Source organism: Mytilus californianus, unplaced genomic scaffold, assembly GCF_021869535.1.
Source record: "Mytilus californianus isolate M0D057914Y unplaced genomic scaffold, xbMytCali1.0.p SCAF_7, whole genome shotgun sequence".
In the NCBI taxonomy this organism is placed as follows: Eukaryota; Metazoa; Mollusca; class Bivalvia; order Mytilida; family Mytilidae; genus Mytilus; species Mytilus californianus.
The window spans coordinates 2816724-2839791 of NW_026262723.1; the positions used below are offsets into that span (position 1 = coordinate 2816724).

Consider the following 23068-nt stretch of genomic DNA (forward strand, 5'->3'; position numbering starts at 1 on the left):
AAAGGAGGGCAAAAATATTTCCAAATTTTTTAACCCTATATAAATTAACAGATTGACACACTCCCCATTTCCATTCTCAATTTTATAATTATAAGTGCAAATATGGTCAGTTTTGGTTGATGCTTAAAATAATTTTGTTGTACATGTTGTACATGTACCAGTCATCCTGAAGTATTCATTTTTGGCATTGTTTGTCGATTTTATCTGAAAACCAAGTTTATAAGATTTACGATACATGTTAAAACCGATAATAATAGCATTGTAACCAATATCGTTTTTAATTTACAGATAGGCAGATCGCGGATAAATTTGCATTACAAGCAAAGTTTTATGCGTACTTTATTTACAAATACATGTATATATATTTAATCTGTATTGTTTATATAACCATCATAGGCATGACCACGGAGATTTTAATTTTATACATTAATTTACAATATTGTGATCAAAATTCGTTTTTTAAATCAAATAAATAATTTTGTAGTCGCACGCTTTCTTTGAAATTTAATTGCATTATGGGTAATTTCGGATCGTGTAGATAGAATGGGGAATGGTGTATGGTGTAATGTGTAAGGTGTATGGTGCAAAGGTGTAACGTGTATGGTGTAATGGCACAAGGTGTATGGTGTAATGGTGTATGGTGAATGGTGTATGGTGTGAGTGGGAAGTTTACACCATCCAAGGACTGTATAATCTTAATCACTATAAATTATGGTCAATATATGGACGTTGTGCCTTGCCTTTACTCTTTTTTGTTTTTTTTTTTGATTTTTTAGTTTTAACACAAATAAACGTTTTATTCCGAAATATTTACTGTATACAATTATCTTAGTCGTCCAGGTAACAAACTTGGGGTCCCTGTTTACAAAATTGGCCATCTGTCTAGGGGAAATAGAAGGTTGTTAGAATGATGTTAGAAGCATCTACCTCTATAACTGAACCTCAACATAGTAAGCAATTAATAGGATACCCACACAAAACATGTGCATGGAACGCAACACACACAATATGCTAACACTTTTATATAATTTTTGTATATAATTTTATGCATATATGCATATATTAATAAAAATCTACATTCTTATACAATAGACTATAAGAGCATGTAACTTCGTTTAAAGTTAATATTAAAGCTTTTGTCTTAATTTTCATTATCACTGACTTCACTTTCGTCTTATCGGTGATGCCAATGCCTTTTAATTGAAGAACAAATTTAAGATTAATTTTTAAGTTATATTTCCAGATATTATAAATATCTTCTGGTGCTATAGGCGTTTTGTTGTATTTTATTGAATTCCTAATTTTCCTTAATCCATTTAGAATATGTAACAACTGTGTTTGGTAAATTATCATATTTGAATATTCCTGTGTTTATTCCTAACAGCATGTCTTTTTCAATACTAGGATTATTTTTCGTATGTGTGATTGGATAAGTATTTTTTGAAAACTTGTTTAGAATTAACTTTGATGTACAACAACTAAACAATAAGTGTTGCAGGGTTTCTATGGTGTTGTCATTCTGACAAATATGGCAGTTTCCATTTGTTAGTTTCATTTTTTGTAATCTACCTTCAGTATATAAAATATTGTGCATAGATCTCCAATGAAATTATTTTACTTTATTTTCAATGCTCTTTTATTTTAATCCCGACCGCAAATTTTCCAAAAGTAAATTGTTTTCAAATATTTCCTCCCAATTGATTTGACATTTTGGAGATACTTCTTTATTTAATAACGTACGAATATGATATTTGAGTTTTATCTTTGGATTTATTATTTGGTTGTTTAAGCTCCTAATCTCAAGGTCATTTGATATCTTTTATTTCAATTCATTACGAGCTTCGGCTTTGAACTCGATAAAATTTTAACAGTTCATGATTCCATATCCTGAAAATGAACCCCTCAATTCCCAGTTTTATTATTCTTGTTTTTTCCTTCGTTCCTTTTCTGTCTGTAAAGAATGTCCTTCATCATTAAGACACCCACTATTCTACATTTAATTAAATGTAACGAGAGTTGGTTTTCTCTGGCTTCGTTGTCCTCCCGAGTTGATGAATATTGAACAAACCACGTAAGTTTAAACATATATTTATTTAGAGATACGATTAAAGTTACCATGTTCAATATAATGAATACGTTATAAAGGTGGCAGCTTGCCTTCTTGTTGTCAATAAAAATTTTCCTTACCGTAGAGCCAAGAACGTATGACTCCTTAGTAATGCGTGAAATCTTCAATCGAATGGTTTTCTGTATATATTTTTATTTTTATTTTGGCGCTGGTAAACAACAGCAGGGAAACTGTTCGAACTTTTTGGACTTCATTATTCCATGCATAGCTAAGAAGTCAAGCAGGACATGCGTTTGACATCTACTGTACTTATGCCATCAGTAATGTACTTCACGAAATTAAATCTACCAAGAAGCGAAAAATTCATACCTCTAGATGACTGAGTGATTGTACATATAAACAAAAAAAAAATCGACAGAAACGAAAAGTTAATGTTTTTTAGTTGATCTATGTTCTAAAGTGTATGCTTTAATGGAAATATTGTGCATACAATGTGCCAGAGCAATGCAGATGACATTATTTATTTTTGTATGATTTTTTTTTATTTCTGATCTTTCCTGTCTGGTTGAAAATAATAATAGAGGGCAAAATATATAAACTACTGCTATTATAATATTATACAGTTAAAGCAGGAACACATTAAATAAGGGAAAATAAGTTTCAAAATTTAAAAAAAATTCGTAAAAAATTTCAAACTCAAAAAAGGTGAAAGAAAAGAAAGGGGTTCATGCAACATGTGCTTGTGTTAAAATTATAAATGGTAGAATGCCCAGTGAATGACTTCATTTATTTTTCCAAGGAGCATGGTATTTATCTCGATGAGCATGGCGGCGGATAAATGCAGGTAAGGAGACGATAGATAAAACTTGTCAGCGCTCCCGATCTAGTTTCTTTTAGAGTTCAGGTTGTGTTTTACCTTGATTTGTATTTTCTTATGAGATGAAGAACATCGGTAATCTATTGTTGCATCTCATGTACATATAAAAATAAGGAGATGTGGTACGATTGCCAATGAGACAACTATCCACCAAAGTTCAAATGAAGTGGGTGTAATAAATTATAGACAACCGTACGGCTTTCAACAATGAGAAAAACCCATACCGTATAGTCGGCTATAAAGGGCGACGACATGAAAAATATGAAGCAATTCAATTGAGAAAACTAACGGCCTAACTTATAACAAAACAATTTCCGAAAAACAAATATGACATACCAACGACAACCACTGAACTATATGCTCCTGACTTGGGACAGGCACACGAAGATTGTGGCGGGGTTAAATATGCTTGTGAGCACTCAACCCTCCCCTAAAATAAAACAGGGGTGTAAAAGCACAACATAAGAACAAACTTTAAAAATCTGTTGAAAAAGGCTTAACTCATCAGATCGATACAAAGCAGAAAAACATCAAACATAAACACAGACCGGATGTGGCAGGGTATTTATCCATTCCTTATTCCTAACAACAAAAAGGACACTAAGTACAGACCTGAGAGTAGTACTACTCGCAGTTACTGACAAACAATAACAACTGATAAAAAAATCACGTATCTAAGACCAAAATATGAATATGTACACATCCAACATCCAATGGATTTAGTGTAAAGACGTCATTAACAGTCAGAGAGAAACATGACCTTGTGCGATGCCAAAATAAAGGATCGACAGATTGAAGTGCCTTTAAAGTGCATATGTGTATAACAAAACTATTAGTATGATTCTAATTTACTGATTGAAAAATCAATATTTATACCAATAAAAACAATATTCAAAGTTCTAATTACAGTGTTGAATTGGTAACCTTTTAGAATAAGTTTATTTAAAGGACTGGTAAGTTTACCCGGATCGTATATAAATTTCCGGGCTCAGTAAACAACATCACCGTAAGATTAAGGATGTGCTATGTAAGTTTTTTACAGGTACAGCCAAACTTCCAAACCAAATCTTTGTATCTATGGAAGAATTTAGTAAAGGTTTTAAGTAATTTGTGGTAACGAAGTCCCTGACTTAATAATTTACCAGTAATACATAGATTACGCTCATTGAAATCCAAAACGTCACTACAGACACGGGCATACAGATCTGAGAGTACTCGCTGTTACTGACAGCTAGTTCAAAGCCAATAACAACTAATAAAAAATCATGTATCTAAGGCTAAATGTCTGGGGTGGGTCTCGAGAAATTCATATAGAACTATAAATACTACAAAACTTTAACATTTTACCCCAAAATAAAGTCAAATTTAAGTAAAACTAGAGGCTCTCAAGAGTCTGTGTCGCTCACCTGTATCTACAGTGGTTTTGGAAATCATGTAAAATAAGGTTAAAATCATAATAAATAGTATTAGATATCCTAATAATCCTAATGATTGAGGCAAAGTTTGGTTTAATTCGGCCCATCAGTTAAATTTAAAGCAGGTCATCCCATTGTAGTCTTACAATAGTTACTGAAGACCCCTTATCATTATTTAAATTAGTTTTCAAGTTGTGACCATTTGAAATTGTTTTTATACAATTTTCCAATTGACTTCTATAGTAAACCCCTATGTTCTATTTTTAGCCATGGTGACCATGTTGCTTAGATGACAGGGTCATCGGATACATTTTTCAATCAAGATACCCTATTAAAAATTGTGGCTTAGTTTAATTCTATTTGGCCCAGTAGATTAAGCGGAGAAGAATTTTGTAAAAGATTACAAAAATTTACGAAAAATTGACTTTAAAGGACAAAAACTCCTGAAAGGGTCAATTGACAATTTTGATCATGTTGACTTATTTGTAGAGCTTACTTTGCTGAAAATTATTGCTGTTTACAGGTTGCAGTCTTGTAATTGACTGCTCCATAGGCTTACATGCTAAACAGCTGATCTTTGAAATTTTTTTAAATCAAATGCTACATAGAAAATTTTGTTCATGTACATATCATGCATGTAATAATGTGGAATTGTTATTTAATGGAAAAAAGTGGGTCATGCCACGAAGAATAAAAAGTTATGAAACCTTGAAGTTAAAAGTACTTTTTTCTACTTTCTGTTTGCTGTTTTTACTACGCCGCACCACTTCCAGTGAACACGATATCCTTCCACTTTCCTGGTTTGATATCCCCAAAAAAGATGCTATATTTTTTTTAAATCTAAATAGATGTTTCAATTCAGCATAAACTTTTAATCAAACGGAAAAAATAGAGTCCAGAAAAAAATTCAGAAAAAAATGGACTATTTTATTTCACTCCATGTTTTGAAACTGAAGTTGTAATACAAGACTGGTACCTTTAAAGTTTATCTATATCTATTATAATATTCAAGATAATAACCAAAAACTGCAAAATTTCCTTAAAATTACCAATTCAAGGGCAGCAACCTAACAACGGATTGTCTGATGCGTCTGAAAATTTCAGGGCAGATAGATCTTGACCTGATAAACATTTTTACCCCAGTCAGATTTGCTTTTAATGCTTTAGTTTCAGAGAAATAAGCCAAACTGTATTTTACCCCCCCCCCCCCCATGTTCTATTTTTAGCCATGGCGGCCATCTTGGTTGATGGGCGGGATCATCGGATACATTTTTTAAACTACATACCCTAAGGATGATTTAGGCCAAGTTTTGTTTAATTTGGCCTAGTAGTTTTAGAGGAGAAGATTTTTGTAAAAAATAACAAAACTTTACGAAAAATTTTGAATAATAGACTTTAAAGGGCAATAACTCCTTATGGGGTCAATTGACAGTTTTGATCATGTTGACTTATTTGTAGATGTTACTTTGCTAAACGATTTTGCTGTTTACAATTTATCTCTATCTATTATAATATTCAAGATAACCAAAAACTGCAAAATTTCCTTAAAATTACCACTTCAGGGGCAACAACCCAACAACGGGTTGTCTGATGCGTCTGAAAATATCTGGGCAGATAGATCTTGACCTGATGAACATTTTTACTCCATGTCAGATTTGCTCTAAATGCTTTAGTTTCAGAGATATAAGCCAAAAACTTCCTTTTACCCCCCTCTTTCTATTTTTAGCCATGGCGGTCATCTTGGTTCTTTGGCGGGATCATCGGATACATTTTTTAAACTAGATACCCTAAGAATGATTTAGGCCAAGTTTGGATTAATTTGGCCCAGTAGTTTTAGAGGAGAAGATTTTTGTAAAAAATAACAAAAATTTACGAAAAATTGTGAATAATTGACTTTAAAGGGCAATAACTCCTTATGGGGTCAATTGACAATTTTGATCATGTTGACTTATCTGTAGATGTTACTTTGCTAAACGATTTTGCTGTTTACAATTTATCTCTAGCTATTATAATATTCAAGATAACCAAAAACTGCAAAATTTCCTTAAAATTACCAATTCAGGGGCAGCAACCCAACAACGGGTTGTCTGATGCGTCTGAAAATATCTGGACAGATAGATCTTGACCTGATAAACATTTTTACTCCATGACAGATTTGCTCTAAATGCTTTAGTTTCAGAGATATAAGCCAAAAACTTCATTTTACCCCCCTTTTTCTATTTTTAGCCATGGCGGTCATCTTGGTTCTTTGGCGGGATCATCGGATACATTTTTTAAACTAGATACCCTAAGGATGATTTAGGCCAAGTTTGGTTTAATTTGGCCCAGTAGTTTTAGAGGAGAAGATTTTTGTAAAAAATAACAAAACTTTACGAAAAATTGTGAATAATTGACTTTAAAGGGCAATAACTCCTTATGGGGTCAATTGACAATTTTGATCATGTTGACTTATCTGTAGATGTTACTTTGTTAAACGATTTTGCTGTTTACAATTTATCTCTAGCTATTATAATATTCAAGATAACCAAAAACTGCAAAATTTCCTTAAAATTTATTTAAAATTACCAATTCAGGGGCAGCAACCCAACAACGGGTTGTCTGATGCGTCTGAAAATATCTGGGCAGATAGATCTTGACCTGATGAACATTTTTACTCCATGTCAGATTTGCTCTAAATGCTTTAGTTTCAGAGATATAAGCCAAAAACTTCATTTTACCCCCTTTTTCTATTTTTAGCCATGGCGGTCATCTTGGTTCTTTGGCGGGATCATCGGATACATTTTTTAAACTAGATACCCTAAGGATGATTTAGGCCAAGTTTGGTTTAATTTGGCCAAGTAGTTTTAGAGGAGAAGATTTTTGTAAAAAATAACAAAAATTTACGAAAAATTGTGAATAATTGACTTTAAATGACAAACTTAACGTTTGAAAAAAAAAGACAAACAGCAGTCAACCACCCCCTAACTTAAGATTTAGCAAAATAAACCTAACTAGAAACCGGGATTTAATCATGTTTTCTATTAGGTTTAATTTCTATTGCTGTATTAGTGACAACAAATATTATTTTCCTTTGTTATCAGTATAATAATAAACAGGTGATGGTAGTTTTATTGAACATTCTATTTTGTAGAACGTATTGCTATTATTTGCTCTGAAAGATATTTATTTTTTATGTCTGGAGTTTAAATCAACCTTGAATGTCAATGCAAATGATCTATCCTCTAAATCTTTGTAGTCATATTATTACTTTTCTTGATTTCTTCTATGTGGTCATGTAAAATCCATCTAAAAAGTATTGCTTTTGGATGTATGTGTAATTTTTAAATGTTCTATACTTGTGTTCAGTTTTCGATTGATACCTTGTTTACTATCATCATATCTATGGTAATATTTTTTATAAGTTTGTATATAAAAAAGCAAATGCTTTTTTTTAAAATTTTTTTTGTTGCTATTTTTTGTTGTTGCATATGTCTACTTTGTACATTTTTCACTACAATCTGTAATGATAATTTGAATCTATTATCTTTGGATTTATAATAAATTTCACTTTATGATGTCTTTATGAAGTATTGTGCACTTACTGTTGCTCTTTACAAAGTTAATGTATGTTTCCCGTTGAAATAAAAAGTAGCGCCTAATTCATGTATTGGAACATTGCCAGTCAGTCTTCAGCTGGAGTATTAGTCCTAAAGCATTTTAAGGATATTCGCTATTCTTGTTTTTGACTTTTCGTCAGATTTTTTGGAATACTTTAGTTTTATCCATGTAGTGACAATGAAAATGTGCCCGCTAAGTCCTTCTTTTCTTTTCATAATTCTATAACATATAATTTAAAACGCCGTTTTTGAAATTCTTTTAAAGCCTTGGTTTTTTTTCATTATTTTTGAAAGAAAAAAGGTGTCAATGTTAATTGTAGGAAAAATCTAGAGAGAATCGTTTCTCGCAAAATTTTCAATTAATTATATCTCAAAAACAAGGACACGGATCTTTCGTTTTTCTTCTTTTTAAGTTCCGTTATTTATGTACTATAAATTTATAAACGTCTTTAAAAAAGCTTGTTATTTTGAAACAGAGGAGCGAACATTCTTAAAATATGAGTCAACTCTCCTTGTTTATTCGAAAATGTCTCTGCCAAAAAGGACAGCTTATTTGTATGTTTTCCAAATATGAGGATAATATGTAGTGGTTATATAAACTCAGTTACTATACATGGTCTGTTTGCATCAATATAACTTTGAAAAACCGAGGTGGAAAAATACCAAGTGGACATTCAAAACTCATGTCGAAGAATAAAAAAAAGACAACGCCGTGGCAATAAACGAAAGACGACTAAAGGTAGAACAAGTTCTCAAACACTACACAAAAACTAAAAACTGAACCAATAATTAAACAAAGTGCCATTTTCTGGTTCTTATACATGTTATATGATAAATTTTTCGATAGATCATATGGACCTCATTGAACAGAATACGGAAATTTCAAATCAAACAAAAATTAAGAGGTTAGTTGCACCATATTATCAAAAATTGCAATTCTTAAAAAATCCTACAAAAATGAGAAAAAAGCTCTAAAACAAAATATATCTTGGGGGATTGATATTTGTATGCTAAAAAAATCAAATAAATCTATGATTTTTAGGTCGAGGAACCTTTTTTTATAATTTTAAGATGCAATTAATATATATTGTTCTTGGAACAGACTTCTATTGAAGTGTTTGCAGTTGCCTAAAAAACTGCCATCTGCGAGTAACGATCATTTTGCTTTTCTGTGTAAAGATACATGTAGCGCTTCGCTAATTGTCAATAGCAAGGAGGACAATAATTTTCCATAATAAAAGAAGGGCAATTTAAAGTTCGATCTTAATGCAATAAAAGTATGTTTTTTGTTTAAGTCCAACTTATTTACCGTTTTAAGTCATGTTGAAATGCAAACATGACTTTGCTACTAAATTGGTGGCAACATTGAAATAAGTAACCAGCGTTATGAAACACTTGGTTTTGGTTTGCGTGATATAAACGAACTAGAAATAATGCTGCTGCTTTTTTTGTTTGTTTAAAAACTGTAAGACATGTTAAATGTGTTAAGAAGTTAAATATTCGAATGAATGCTGTTTTTGAGTATTTCCCCATAAGCTTTTATAACACAAATGCAGGTAATTGTGTATGTAACGACATTATTAGTAGTTGTTTTATTAGATATACAAAAGGTTGAATATCCTTTCTGACCACATGAGATCATTCACGGTTTTATGTAGTGTTCGTTTTAACATTTCGGTGCTGTGTTTTGTGGACTGTTGTTTGTTTGTTGGACTCTATTTTTTTTTGGTCATGGTGTTATATTAATTTCTTTGATTCATGAATTGAGATTGTTCCCTTGATATCATTTTACTTAATGACACTTAGTTGCAGTAATGAAAACCGCCTCAAAGTAAAGTAAATAGGACTAAACGCAGTATAAAAATATCCGCGAAAATAATTTAATTTGCTCACGGTAATAACCAATTCATAATCATGATAAATTTAACCACAGTTTTTGAAACTTTCATTACTAAATCGAAGCGAAAGATATCGAAGGGATATTCAAACTCATAAGTTAAAAACAAAATGACAAAACCGGGGCAAAAAACGAAAAAAAAAAACGAGAAAATAACAGTTTTTAAAGCACAACATATTATATAAAACTAAAGACTGAGAAACACAGACCCCACCAAAAACTGGGGGTGAACTCAGGGGCTACGGAAGGGTTAGCAGATCATGCTTCACACGAGGCACCCGTCGTGTGGCCCATATAAGTACTAACCCGGTGATAAGTCTAGTTCGGTAGGTCACATTCAAGGCAAATATGACGTGACTGTGGTTACAACAATTGGAACTTACACGTTGTCATCTGTGAATCAGATATTCCATAACGGTCAACCAACTTGTAATGGCCTCCATAACATTTTCGAAGGGATGATTTTAACTTCACAATTTGAACACTGGTCTAATAGCTTCCTTGTGAGACGCAACCTTCTATCAAGGAAATCATGAAGTGAATACAAGCTTTGGAATATCGTATCAACTTGGAGATATATGCTCCATATTCAGGCGCTGCTGGAATGTTGCTACATAGAAATGGAAAGATGACAATTGGGAAGCTAAAATCATCTCTTTGTCGTAAAGTTTTCTCTCAACCGACCCTCATTGTCAATTTCTAGATGTAAGTCATGGGGTAGACTTAACTATATCTGGTGTATCCTTTATTTCAATTTCAATGGGATAGATGCGTTCAACATAGTCTTCAAACTTTGAATTATTCAGTCGAAGTACATCATCTATATAGTGGAAAGTGAAGTTGAAAGATAATTGTAGCTTCATTCCATATGAATAAAGGAAAAACTCATTCAAGCTATTTACATGATTCAGGAAGTCTAGTTGTAGGTAGAATTATTGCAAGTTAATAGAATTTTTTTAAACTAAATTATTCTTTTTTAATTTGGTGCGTTCGAAGTGTTGTTCTCGATTTACCTTCATCAGGAATTCTCAACGGCAAATTTATGATTACAGAGGATGTATAACTACTTGAATACGTGCGGCGCCTTATGACCACTAACATAAACACATTTGTTTAAGGATGTTTGCTACTCTGTTTTCAAATAACAAGCTTTTTAAAAGACTGTTATAGATTGATAGTATATAAATAAAGGAACTAAAAAAGCAGAAAAAAATGAAGGGTCCGTGTGCTTGTTTTCGAGATATAAGCCATTGAAAATTTGGCGGGAAATGATTCTCTCTAGATTTTTCATACATTCAACATTGGCACCTTTTTTCTGTCTAAAAGTATGAAAAAATAAAAAGGATTTAATAAGATTTCAAACATGGCATTTCAAACTATATTTAATCAAATTATGAAAAGAAAAGTAGATGTTAGCGGGCAAAAACTTTTAAGGCACTACATGGATAAAACCAGAGGATTCCGAATATCTGACAAAAATTCAAAAACAAGAAGAGCGAATATCCTTAAGGGAGTTGGGACCTAAGTTTCTTAATAATTCATAAATTCATGAATTTAAGAAAGGTTAGATTAAAAAAAAGGTCAGCGTAACTGCAACCTGTCAAAAACCAGTTACTTGAAATTTACGTATTACTATTAGGTTTCTTACTAAGAACAGGCGTACAGATCATTACAATGTCTAGTATATGATAATTTAATCACATTTTTCTGTCTTCAATGAATTTATGCATTTAAACAATGATCAAAGCAGGTTAAGCAGTCAAGAAGACAAGTTTTCTAATTTGTATAAGTGAATTCTTTGAAATTTCACATTCCATTAATTGATTTTTTTATTTATTTGTGTCTATATTTCTAATTTCTTTTTTATGGTTAATATTATATATTTTTAAATAAAAAGTCTTTTAATTTATAGCTATATCAATTTTTATAATGAAATTACAAATCAAACAATAAGAAAAGTCGAAATATTTTTTTATTATTAGTCTGGCAGTTACAATGCACATTGAAATATCGAAGTTTCGCCCCCTTAACCACCACAAGTAGCATGATGCCCACACATATGTCTCTTGTCTTTAAATGTTTTCACATTCTTTAGAATTTTGTTTCATCAATCTTATATTGACTACATACAATGTTTAAACGGAAAAAGTGCCAAAAAACTGTGATTCCGCAGATGGCGGTTTTTGGGGCAACTGTATGAGTTGTTATGATTTGCTGTTTGATGAAAAAGTAAGTATTACTATAGGAATTTGATGATGTCAAAAAATTCTTCAACACTAATTACAGGGTTTTGTTTGGTTTAAGATGATAAGCAGTTGAATCACAAACAAAAATATTTTGGTTTTCACTCATTTTTATCACTTTTACTCGAATTTCAGGAAAATGTGCTGTTTATCAAAAGCACGTTTTAAATGTTTAAAACTGCGCTTGAAAATTAACTGGGTGTCTCTCTGATAAAAGTTTAAATTGTTTGCATACATGATTTAATTATAAAGAAGACAGAATATGCAATAAAGCTAACATCTTGGAAAATGTTCACTTGCTCGTCCATGTCCTTTGATCCTGATACGTGTATGACGGAAATTGCACCGTACGAATTTTGTTACGACGGGGCAAAAAAGAAAGTACAGATGTTGAGCTTTCGAATGAAATATAATTTAGCCGTGTGTTATGTGGGTGCATTAAAAATTTAATTGTATGTTTAAAGTCACTCCTCTAGTTCTTTCTGAATTGTACATGTTGTAAGCGAACCAAATTCATGTTCCAATTTACCATTTTTTTTATTTCAAATAATCATTTCGATTGCTACATGTATATTTAGAGGACTATGTGTAAAATTATATAACGCGCTTTAAGTATATTGAAATAAATTTATGTATTGTCGGTCACCTTGATTATAAGCCATTCAAACAATTGATAACATGAACATGTAATGATTCGCATTCAAAACTCAAAAGTCCAAAAAAAACAGACAATACCATGGCCAGGAAAAAGAAAAGAATTAAGGACAAGCACAATAACAAAACATCACATAAAAAACTAAAGAATAAGCAAAAAGAATATCATAAAAAACCTGGGAGAACTTATGTGCTCTGGAAAGATAAACAATTCCTGCTCAACATGTTGCGCCTGTCTTTCAACTGAAGCAAGTAAAACATCTGATTATAGTCGCTGACGGCCGGTAGTGTAATAATGTAAATTAATACCTTTTCATACAATTAAACAAATCATAAGGATTACCGTAGAGATGACTTCATCTTTAGCCTTAACATTTTTTTTAATTCTTTTTTATATAATGATGAGCATTTTATCAGAAAATCCTGAACAGATACACAATCTGTGGAATTCGAAAGTTCGTTATTCCGTTTGTAGTTGCCCCTGAGATGTATTTACAATGGAATCGAGCGTTCTAACGGTGAAAATTATAATACTTCTTTTGTCAGAAGTACCAGGCTCCAACCTTGAAGATAATTTATAGGTTCTGTGCGTAACTCATCAGCTTGAGAGTATTTACCTTTTTGTGTAGTATAATTTAATTAGCGTTTTTATTAGGCTTAGGTTTAAAAAATTCAGCTTCTATCATCATTGAAGTAACATTAATTGTCGAAATGTGCGTCCGAGGCAGTAAATGTGTACCGTTAAAGGAGAAATGACACGATTTTTTTTTTTTTTTTTTTTTGTTTCTTTTTTAATAATTCAATAAATATTAGTCTTAAAATATGTTTCGTTCAATTTTGCTGGTCAAAACCTGATCAATCGGCATTTTGTAGGTCAAAGAATCCAGCGCTTGTCAAAATCAATGATTTTTAATTAGATAACGATCACGTGATCATGCTTACGTCTCTGGTTCCCAGATGAGAAAATGTCTCAAAATGGGCAATGTCGATCACTTTTCTGCACAATTACGCTATGGACGGTATTGACAGCACTTTGCCCGATTACTGACAAACTAAAGACATCTGACCTCATCAATTTGAGCCATTGTGTGTGGAAAATAATCAAAAACAGGCATTAATTCTTCATGCAAAGAGTCCAACAAAGACGATTTTTCAGACAATACCGATCGGCTTGTTACCATGTTAAAGCGCTTTCTGCATTTTGTTTTTAATGAAATTACTTTAAATCATGATTGAAAGTATAAATTTCTAATTATTGATGGTCAAATTGTGAGGCGTTTTTCTCTGTTACGTAAACGTTATAGGTGTGCACCAGAAGCAGAAAAAAACGATTGTAAAAGTCAAATTAGGCGTTCGCAAAGGGTACCTTTTTAATTTTGCTTTTTTTTTGTTACGGAGGGACTTTTAATAGGTACGAATTATCATCAAAATTTATGTCTATAATTTTTTTGGTTGGAAACCATACATCACACTATTTCTGCATTTGGAAGTTTATTTTTTTCTCATAGTTGAAAAGACCGGACATAATTTTAAAATGTCAACAATAGGGGTATGTGGTGGGGGGGGGGGGGGGGGGGGGGGAATGGTGAGTGAGGATTGTTCCCGTGCATCCAAGCTTATACACCAGTTTTGTGTATCTTTTCTTTTGAAATTATAGACTTACATGCATACAGGAATATTATTTTTTCTATCTCAAGAAGTCAATTTAAACAAATGCTTACTGCAATAAACTTTTTTATATCTGCATATTCTTAAAAGCAATAAAACAAATAAGATCTATATACAATTGCGAAATTCAATCACCTGTTCCGCACACCTGTGACCTTAGATGAACTGATGGCATGTCACCCGAGACCCCAACTCTGGATTCCTTAGTAAAGTGGGCGGAACAAAGTGTAGTTTGTGGTTGGTAAAAAGTCCTACCTTCACGCCTTCTAAGTCTGCGGGTCATTCGAAAAACAGAAAATATCATGTCACTATTCTTCTTATTTATATATTGAATCCATCAGTATCACACATAATCATTTTTTATCACTGTCATGCGTTTTGTTGGATAATAATCGAAAATAAATTTGCGCCGTACCCTTATGCCAATATGAATGCTTGGAACCAGTGACGTAGAAGCCTCTTTCTGGGTGACTTCCGGGATGGAAATGTGCATATTTAACAGGTTGATAAATCGTTGCATTAAAATACATATTTTACCAAATATTTGACACTTATATTGCTGTCGAAGTATTTTTGGGGAAAGTTATGTATCAATAAAACATTTTGAAACAAAAATTGAAAAATCGTGTGTCTCCTTTAATATAATTAAAAGTTTCACTGGATTAATACAATAAACATAGTCAACAAAGTCTGTATTAATAAATGGAAGGCGAAATATATATAGCAGAACTTAGTGTCAAAGATTTACAATGGCCTATATATAACAATATAGGGTTGTGTTGTGATTTCAAATGAGTCAACTATCCATCATATAACAACGGACGAGGATGTCAACAGATAAAGGTCAACATAGAGCCTTCAACAATAAACAAAACCAAACCTAGTATCGTCAAGACAAAATGCGAAACAATTCATCAAATGAACAGCCAGATTTATACTAAAAACAGCGGTCAAAGACGAGCAATCCACCTTCGGAAAATGCCTACACAAAGACATCATGTGGCAGTTGTTTTCCCCTTTTTCCGTTGATTGATAGCGTTTGATTTTTTTTGGTTTCAATGAACTTCCCCTTAGTTAAACTCAGTTATTTTGTGTCATGAATTGGTATTGATGTCATCTCGTATGTTTTAAATATGAAGAAAAGGCGATCTGATTGTGTCTTATACGTCAATGAGACATAAACAAACGACAAAATAATAGAAAACGGGCAACAGTCAATCTTCAACAATAAAATACGGTTACAAGAAAATAAGTTTTGTAAGTAAAAGACCCAAATTCGTGAGAAACAAGAATGATTTATCGACGAGTACTGCAATTTAGTTTAGGACTATCTTTGGTCAAAGAGACAACAAGGATCACACACACGTGTGACGGTTTCCCATTTACATAAAAGCTTTTAATTTATACAAACAGAAAAGTTTTTAGGTTAATTAGATTATGCATATAGATATATACATAAAAAGAGACAATTGAGTTGTGTAGTACTTGATTCCAATGCAACCTAATCATAGGAGTTCTCTATATAGATATAAGAAGATGTGGTATGAGTGCCAATGAGACAACTCTCCATCCAAGTCAAAAATTTATAAAAGTAAACCATCATAGGTCACAGTATGGTCTTCAACACGGAGCCTTGGCTCACACCGAACAGTAAGCTATAAAGGGCACCAAAAATTACTAGTGTAAAACCATTCAAACGGGAAAACCAACGGTCTAATCTATATAAAAAACGAGAAACGAGAAACACTTATGTATGAGTGGCCGTTCGTGTCATTGGCGGTATGAACATACCGTATGAAATTTTCAACGCGTTGGTTTTTACTTTCAACGCGTTGGTTTTTATTATCAACGCGTTGGTTTTTACTTTCAACGCGTTGGTTTTTATTATCAACGCGTTGGTTTTTACTTTCAACGCGTTGGTTTTTACTTTCAACGCGTTGGTTTTTACTTTCAACGCGTTGGTTTTTACTTTCAACGCGTTGGTTTTCACTATCAACGCGTTGGTCTTCCTTTTCAACGCGTTGGTTCGTAATTCATACGGTATGAAAAACCAACGCGTTGGTTTTCAATTCCATACCGTAATTTTTCCACTTATGTCTACCAATCAACATCTTTGTAACAAAGTACAATCTTATCAACCGTTCGGACGGACTCCAGATTGTTGTTAAGTTTGGCGGGAAAAAATATTCTCCGTTGTTGAAGATACTTACTGACTTGCTACATGGCTACACGAAGAGGAGACCGGGAGCGATTTTTAGATCGATTCAAGGAAATGGTGAATTATTGCAGCCGGATTAGCACTTCGGATACAATGGACGATGATACATCAGAAAATGTTCGAGGAAGGTACACATGTTTGATATATGTTTATGGTTAATAAAAACTACATGATATTAAGTCAAAATATATTTCTTGATAGTCTGTGTTCTCGTCAGAGCATACATTCAAGCAGTACCCACTACAAAGAAAATTAATTAGGTGGAAAACTTCTTCAAAACTTTTTCCGTACAAGCAATTACAAATGTTTTGTAGAAACATTTATTCGACATTTTTCCCATAACCTACAGTTCATATTATTATATATTGTGATAAGGTTACGAAACGTCTCAGTTACGAACCGACCTAGTTTGTTCCGAATCGTCTTTGTGCGAAACGACCAGGTTACGAAACGAACTGCACCCATGAAAGTTACAACAATTGCGTTTCAAAGGAATAACGTTCAGATAGGTTGCTGGGTATCAGATGTTCGTTAAAAAATTATATGCAATTTATATATAGTAAAGTATTTACACTAAATTTACAGTAGTATGAGATATTGGTACCTGGTTATTGGAACCCGGGAATGAGGGATGAAAATCAAGGGCTAGAGCAGCGGGAATCAGTGGCAGGAACTGGGAGAAAGATGACTAAAAATATGATTAATTTATACTTGACAAATAAAATGAAATAACAGGGGAACGGAATTCTGGAGATTGAATGTTTGGGAACGGAAGTTGGAATTCAGAGGATTGGAATCAATGACTCCCCTTGTCTACCACTCTTGCCAAAAATGTCGGGAAGCTGCAGACATGAAGTATTTTTATTAGAAATGTTAATAACATACACCATTTCTAGTCAGCTACAAGCTCAATGGTTATATTTAGAACACAAGAGGCTTCATGAAATTTCTTGAACTCTCTTGACTTGAAATAATAATGAAATCACTAAAGTCAATATGCAACAAAATACCTACGACGGTGTAGTTCGAATTTCAACTTGTTATACAAAAATATTTTGCAGATTACAGTTGTTGCGTCGAGATATTGAAAGAGCCAGTGGTGGACTGATAACCAATGAAGAATGTGCCGAATTCATTCCATTACTGGATGACATGGAAAAAGAAGTTTCAGCTAGGTTTGCAGCTTGTAGATCTGGTATATATCAGTTGAGTTGGATAGATATATGGGTTGAACCCACTTTCAATTTATGAATATACGCTACAAAACAAAAAAAGAATTTTAATATATAAGCTCATAAAATCTAGCACTGTTGGAAGTGCATACAAGGGAAATTAAGAAACATTCATGCTAGTGTGTTTTCAGTCTTACACAAGACTTTGTGAAATTAATGACCTTCAGTGGTGATTTTACATGTATTTTCTAGCCATGAATATTTAATCATTTAAAGAAAACTAGATCAGATTTATTAAATCCGTATCTAACCCAGTGAAATGGTATCTTTTTCATTATTGGTATGTGCCGCCATTATATGAGAATGATCGTTAGAAGAATTTCTATTAAAAAGGGGTATGTATTCTAGGTTATAAACTGTCCGATGATTTTGCACATGAATATGTAACAGTCGTCAGTTCAAACATTAAAAAAAAAACATGAAATATTCAGCAGCATATTTAAACATAAAATTAGTATAGGTCTCGTCTGTTTAACGATACCTATTCATATTAATTTAATGTGCAATATCATGACTTCTAACTACAAAATAGATACATTTCGTGAAATGTTGTGACTTTTTAAGTAACAGTCTCAGTTGTAGTACCTCATAATTTTTATGTTTTTTTTACCATAGAAAAAGATCAATACCGCAGTGAACGGGTTGCAGTTGACGGTAATGGACATTCTAAATTCAGCATTTCAAAAGAACAACTGGAATACCTAGTCAAATATGGGTTTACAGCACCAATGATGAGTAATGTTCTTGGTATATCAGAGTCAACTGTCCGTCGAAGACTGAGGTATTAATTATCTTGTGTTCCTATTAAAACAAATTTAAATTTACATTGAAGTAGTCGAAAACAAAAAGACTGCTGCAATTTTGTAAAGGATAATCAATATAATGTAATTTGCGACACTTATAATTCTTCCGTCGGGGGAAGTGCATATTTGCCCAGTATCTGTTAGGAGTAAGTAGAATACGTCTGTGTGTCGATTGCTCCATCTGACATTTTCGGAAAAGATTTCTTTGGTTCATTTAAATCATGATAAAATTTTAATACTTGTATTTTTAGAGAATTTGGTTTAAGCCTGAGAAAGACAACACATATCACCGACATGGAGTTAGATCAATCAATCACTGAAGTGATTGGTACAAATCGCCATATTGGACCGAATTCAGTCAGAGTTCGACTTGCACAAAAGAAAATATTTGTTTCCAGAGAGAGAGTGAGGACAGCATGTGCACGTGTAGATCCAGATGGATGTTCCTTACGATCGTTAGAGAGAAAAAATATAAAACGTCGTACTTACAAGGTTGCTGGACCAAATTCCCTGTGGCATCTGGATGGAAACCACAAGTTGATAAGGTATATATATGCAGTTTTGATATAAAGCTCAAATATATTTTAAAAATAAATATTGTACGATGGGTCTCATGTAGACTTTTTTTTAGACCTACCATACAATGATATTCTTTATTTCTCTTAAAGTTCACATTGTCGAACTTAATTGATTGGCATTTTGTTAACACTTAATTTATTCATTTCATAGCAAAACCTTCTTAGTAGTTACTACGTTTGTATCTATTGCTATATATTTGATTTAAGAGTAAAAAATAACTCCTAATTATTACAAAAAGCTATCCATCCCAACGGGAACTTTAAAGTTTGAATATTTCTTATTCAAATCAGAGACATATATTGTATTATATGTCTCTGTTGAAATGAAATAATTATATGACACCTTCGTGTATGGTCTGTGGTTTTGTTGAAACTGAAACATTCAAATGTAGATATAACTAAAGTTAAAACTTCTCAACAGAGAATGATTTTGGTATTTTTACTTAATTAATATCTGAAGATATCAAAATGTAATCAATGTCGAAGTCACATCTGCTCATGTTCAATACGAGTTGACATTGAAAGCATATTTTTTGCATATAGACAGAACTCGGATTTGTCCGTTTTTACGGTTATTACATAATAAAATAAATATACAGTTGTTCTGTGGGAGCCAATGCTCCATGTTGAAGACCGTACTTTGACCTATAATGGTTTACTTTTATAAATTTTGAATTGGATCGAGAGTTCTGTCATTGGCACTCATACCACATCTTCTTACATCTAGTTACTTTGTAACAGGTTTTAAGGAGTTGCTACCTGTAATGACAAATGGTAGTCTGTTTATCTCTATTTTCCTATTTCGTTGTTTATGTTTATATCTAAAACATTATGTGCGCTGTTAGTTTCTACAGACAATTTTCCACATCACTCTACTGTTCTTAGATAGGGAATTATTAGTCTGTAAGATAAAAGGAAAATTTTGTATATTAGCGATAGAGTAAACTAAAACACACACGTACTCATGAAAACTTTGTCGTTTTGCTGATATATCAATTTCCATAAATAATCACATTTCTATTTTAACCATACGCTAACGAGTCTCAATGCAAAAAATATCGGGTTATCGGGTGCATTATAATTTGCAGCAGTCCTTGGTTTAAACTATGGTGTCCTTGGTTAAAACTATGGTGAAGGTCTTCAAAAGCTCACTCTTTCACAAATCTCATTCATAAACCAACTGGTTCAAATAGAGACGTAAACAACTGATAAAAGAAATCATCTGTCAATATTTTTATTCAATGTTTTAGAATTTAAATATTTGTTCACAGGTGGGAAATTGTTATCCATGGTGGTATTGATGGTTACAGTAGAATGGTAACATTCTTAAAAGCAAGCAATAACAACAGATCAATAACAGTTTTTAATGAATTTATCAAGGCAACCACAAAATACGGCATTCCATCAAGGGTACGGGTAGACAAGGGCATTGAAAACAATGATGTATGCAAATTCATGGAAGATCTAAGAGGCAACGGAAGGGGCAGTGCTATAAGGGGCAAAAGCTCCCACAATCAGAGAATAGAACGTTTGTGGGTCGACGTATGGGAGAATGTTAGTAATGAGTACTACGACCTGTTTACATACATGGAGCACAACAATATACTAGATATAACTGAAGAAGTACACATGCTTTGCTTTCTCTTTGTTTTTATTCCACGATTAAATGAAAGCCTAGTTATGTTTAACTATCAGTACAATAATCACCCACTATCAACTGAGAGTCACAAAACACCAAGTCAGCTATTCATAACAGGTGTTCTGACGAAGTTCAATTCAGGAAATAAACCAATAAAAGAAGTTGTCGAAAATGCTGGAAATCATGACGAATTTCAGAACTCTTTACCTCCAGAAGACTATGGAGTTGGCGATTCGGATGATGGGGATGTCGCCATTAATAGTGAAGATGAAGACATACAGACAATTCCTCAACGGACACATGAAAACCATCTTCTTTCAAGATTGGATGCAGCAATCAACCCACTAGAAAACGTTAGTAATGTGGAATATGGGCTTAAACTATTTAGGAAAGCATTAAGCATTGTTACCACAGAAGAAAATTAAACTTTTTTTCAGCTTAAATTGAGAGATTATCATTATTTACAGATTGTTCAGTTTAATGTCTCTTACTTTTCTTTCTTTGCTAGTATAATGAGGTCACAACATTGCAACCTCGTATCTTCATATGATAACAAAATCTTGCTATGACTTTGCTAATAAAACATTGTAAACAGCATGTAGAATTACATAATGTCTTTATTAATTGGCATACATTTCAAATACAGTTATACATTATGTGTGCATAGTTCTTAGACACTAATAACTCTATAAAATTCTCACACTTTCTGGTTTGAGTTTTTTTTACATTTATATCTTATAAATTGTATATCCTTCAGCAATTTATTTTGGCAACATATTTTCAAAAACTACTGAGGCAACATCGTAGATAAATATGCAATAACAAGTTGTAACAAAGGGAATTACAGATCTTAAATGACCTGTGGCATATTGTTATAGTGTTTTAAAATATATTGGACCTCAAACTCATACCAGTAATCAATATAAAAAATCAGGCAAAAAGAGTCAATCAATATTTTATACAAGAGCTGTTAAAATGAAAGTTAACTGTTTGGTTTTATCTGCTTGTGTGTCATGTCATCTTTCAAGAGTCATAACTCCTGAATTATAAAGTGTCTAACTATTGATAATTAAGTCTTTCCAGTTCCCTGTGGAAAGACTTATTGTATTTTTTCTGCTAATCATTATTATTAATTTTTTTTCTTCCGCTTAACTTTGTTTTGCGTAAATTTTTGTTTCGCAATATGTCGCTAAGATATTTCTTATATAGTATCATAAAGCTTATGCACTTTTTATTTTCACCCATTCTAAGCCAAACAAGTTTCTTTAAAAGAGTTATCTCCCTATTCACTGTTTATTACATGTGTGCATCTCCTTCGTAACAAAAAAAGATATCGACAAAATTCTTTTTCTTAATTGTTCGTTACATCCTCAGAAATATTTGGCTAATTTGGAAACTTGAAACTTTTTATTTCACTAAAAGCCTCACATGAGGCATTATAGTACAATAAATTTAACAACAAATATAATTAATGCATGAACATATACATATGAAGTTGATGTAATTGCAGCTGGAAGTTGAACATTACAAATATGATTATTTGAATACAGACATAACAATTTTGCAAAATTTTGCCTATAAGTGTATATTTATCGTGACTATTCATTAAGTCAAACAGGCTAATAATGTTACTGTTGCTATAGATAGGAAGAGGTATAAATTTCTGTCTTTCAGCACTAAAAAAGTTACAATTAAATATTTAATGAAACTCATCACCTAGTTGTTCCTTATCACATAGATCACAAATTCTTTCAGATCTATCAATAGAAAAAAATCTACCAGCCTCAATTGGCAACTTGTGACTTCCACATCTAAATTTAATAATATTATACATCAAATCAGTTGGGAGAACAGAGAGATATTTCTCAAAACCAAATTCAGTCTTATAAATTCTATAATTGATACACTTAGGTGAGTTAAAAATTTGTGCTTTCCAATTTTCAACAAATTTTTCATGAAGAAACTGTTTAACTTGTCTTGACAGAATAACATTTCTTTCTACAGTTTGGTTATTCCAACAATGATTATAACCACATTCAAGTAAAATTTCTTTGATACATGATAACCATTTAGAGTGATACATCACCTTCGTAAAGTCTATATAACATATCATATAACGTGCGAGATATTTTCTCTTTTTTACCATTTAAAATACGTTGCCAAAAACCAACCATTCTGGC

The 23068-nt window shown here is 32.3% G+C and overlaps 1 protein-coding gene across 1 annotated transcript; it reads left to right on the forward strand.

Annotated features, from left to right (window-relative positions):
* The first annotated feature begins 17161 nt into the window (after positions 1-17161).
* Positions 17162-21795, forward strand: LOC127707579 (uncharacterized). The gene is made up of 4 exons (XM_052212174.1): positions 17162-17831; positions 18484-18649; positions 18923-19216; positions 20521-21795. The coding sequence occupies exons 1-4, from the start codon at positions 17633-17635 to the stop codon at positions 21311-21313; spliced, it is 1452 nt and encodes a 483-aa protein (XP_052068134.1). The 5' UTR covers positions 17162-17632; the 3' UTR covers positions 21314-21795.
* Positions 21796-23068: the final 1273 nt, after the last annotated feature.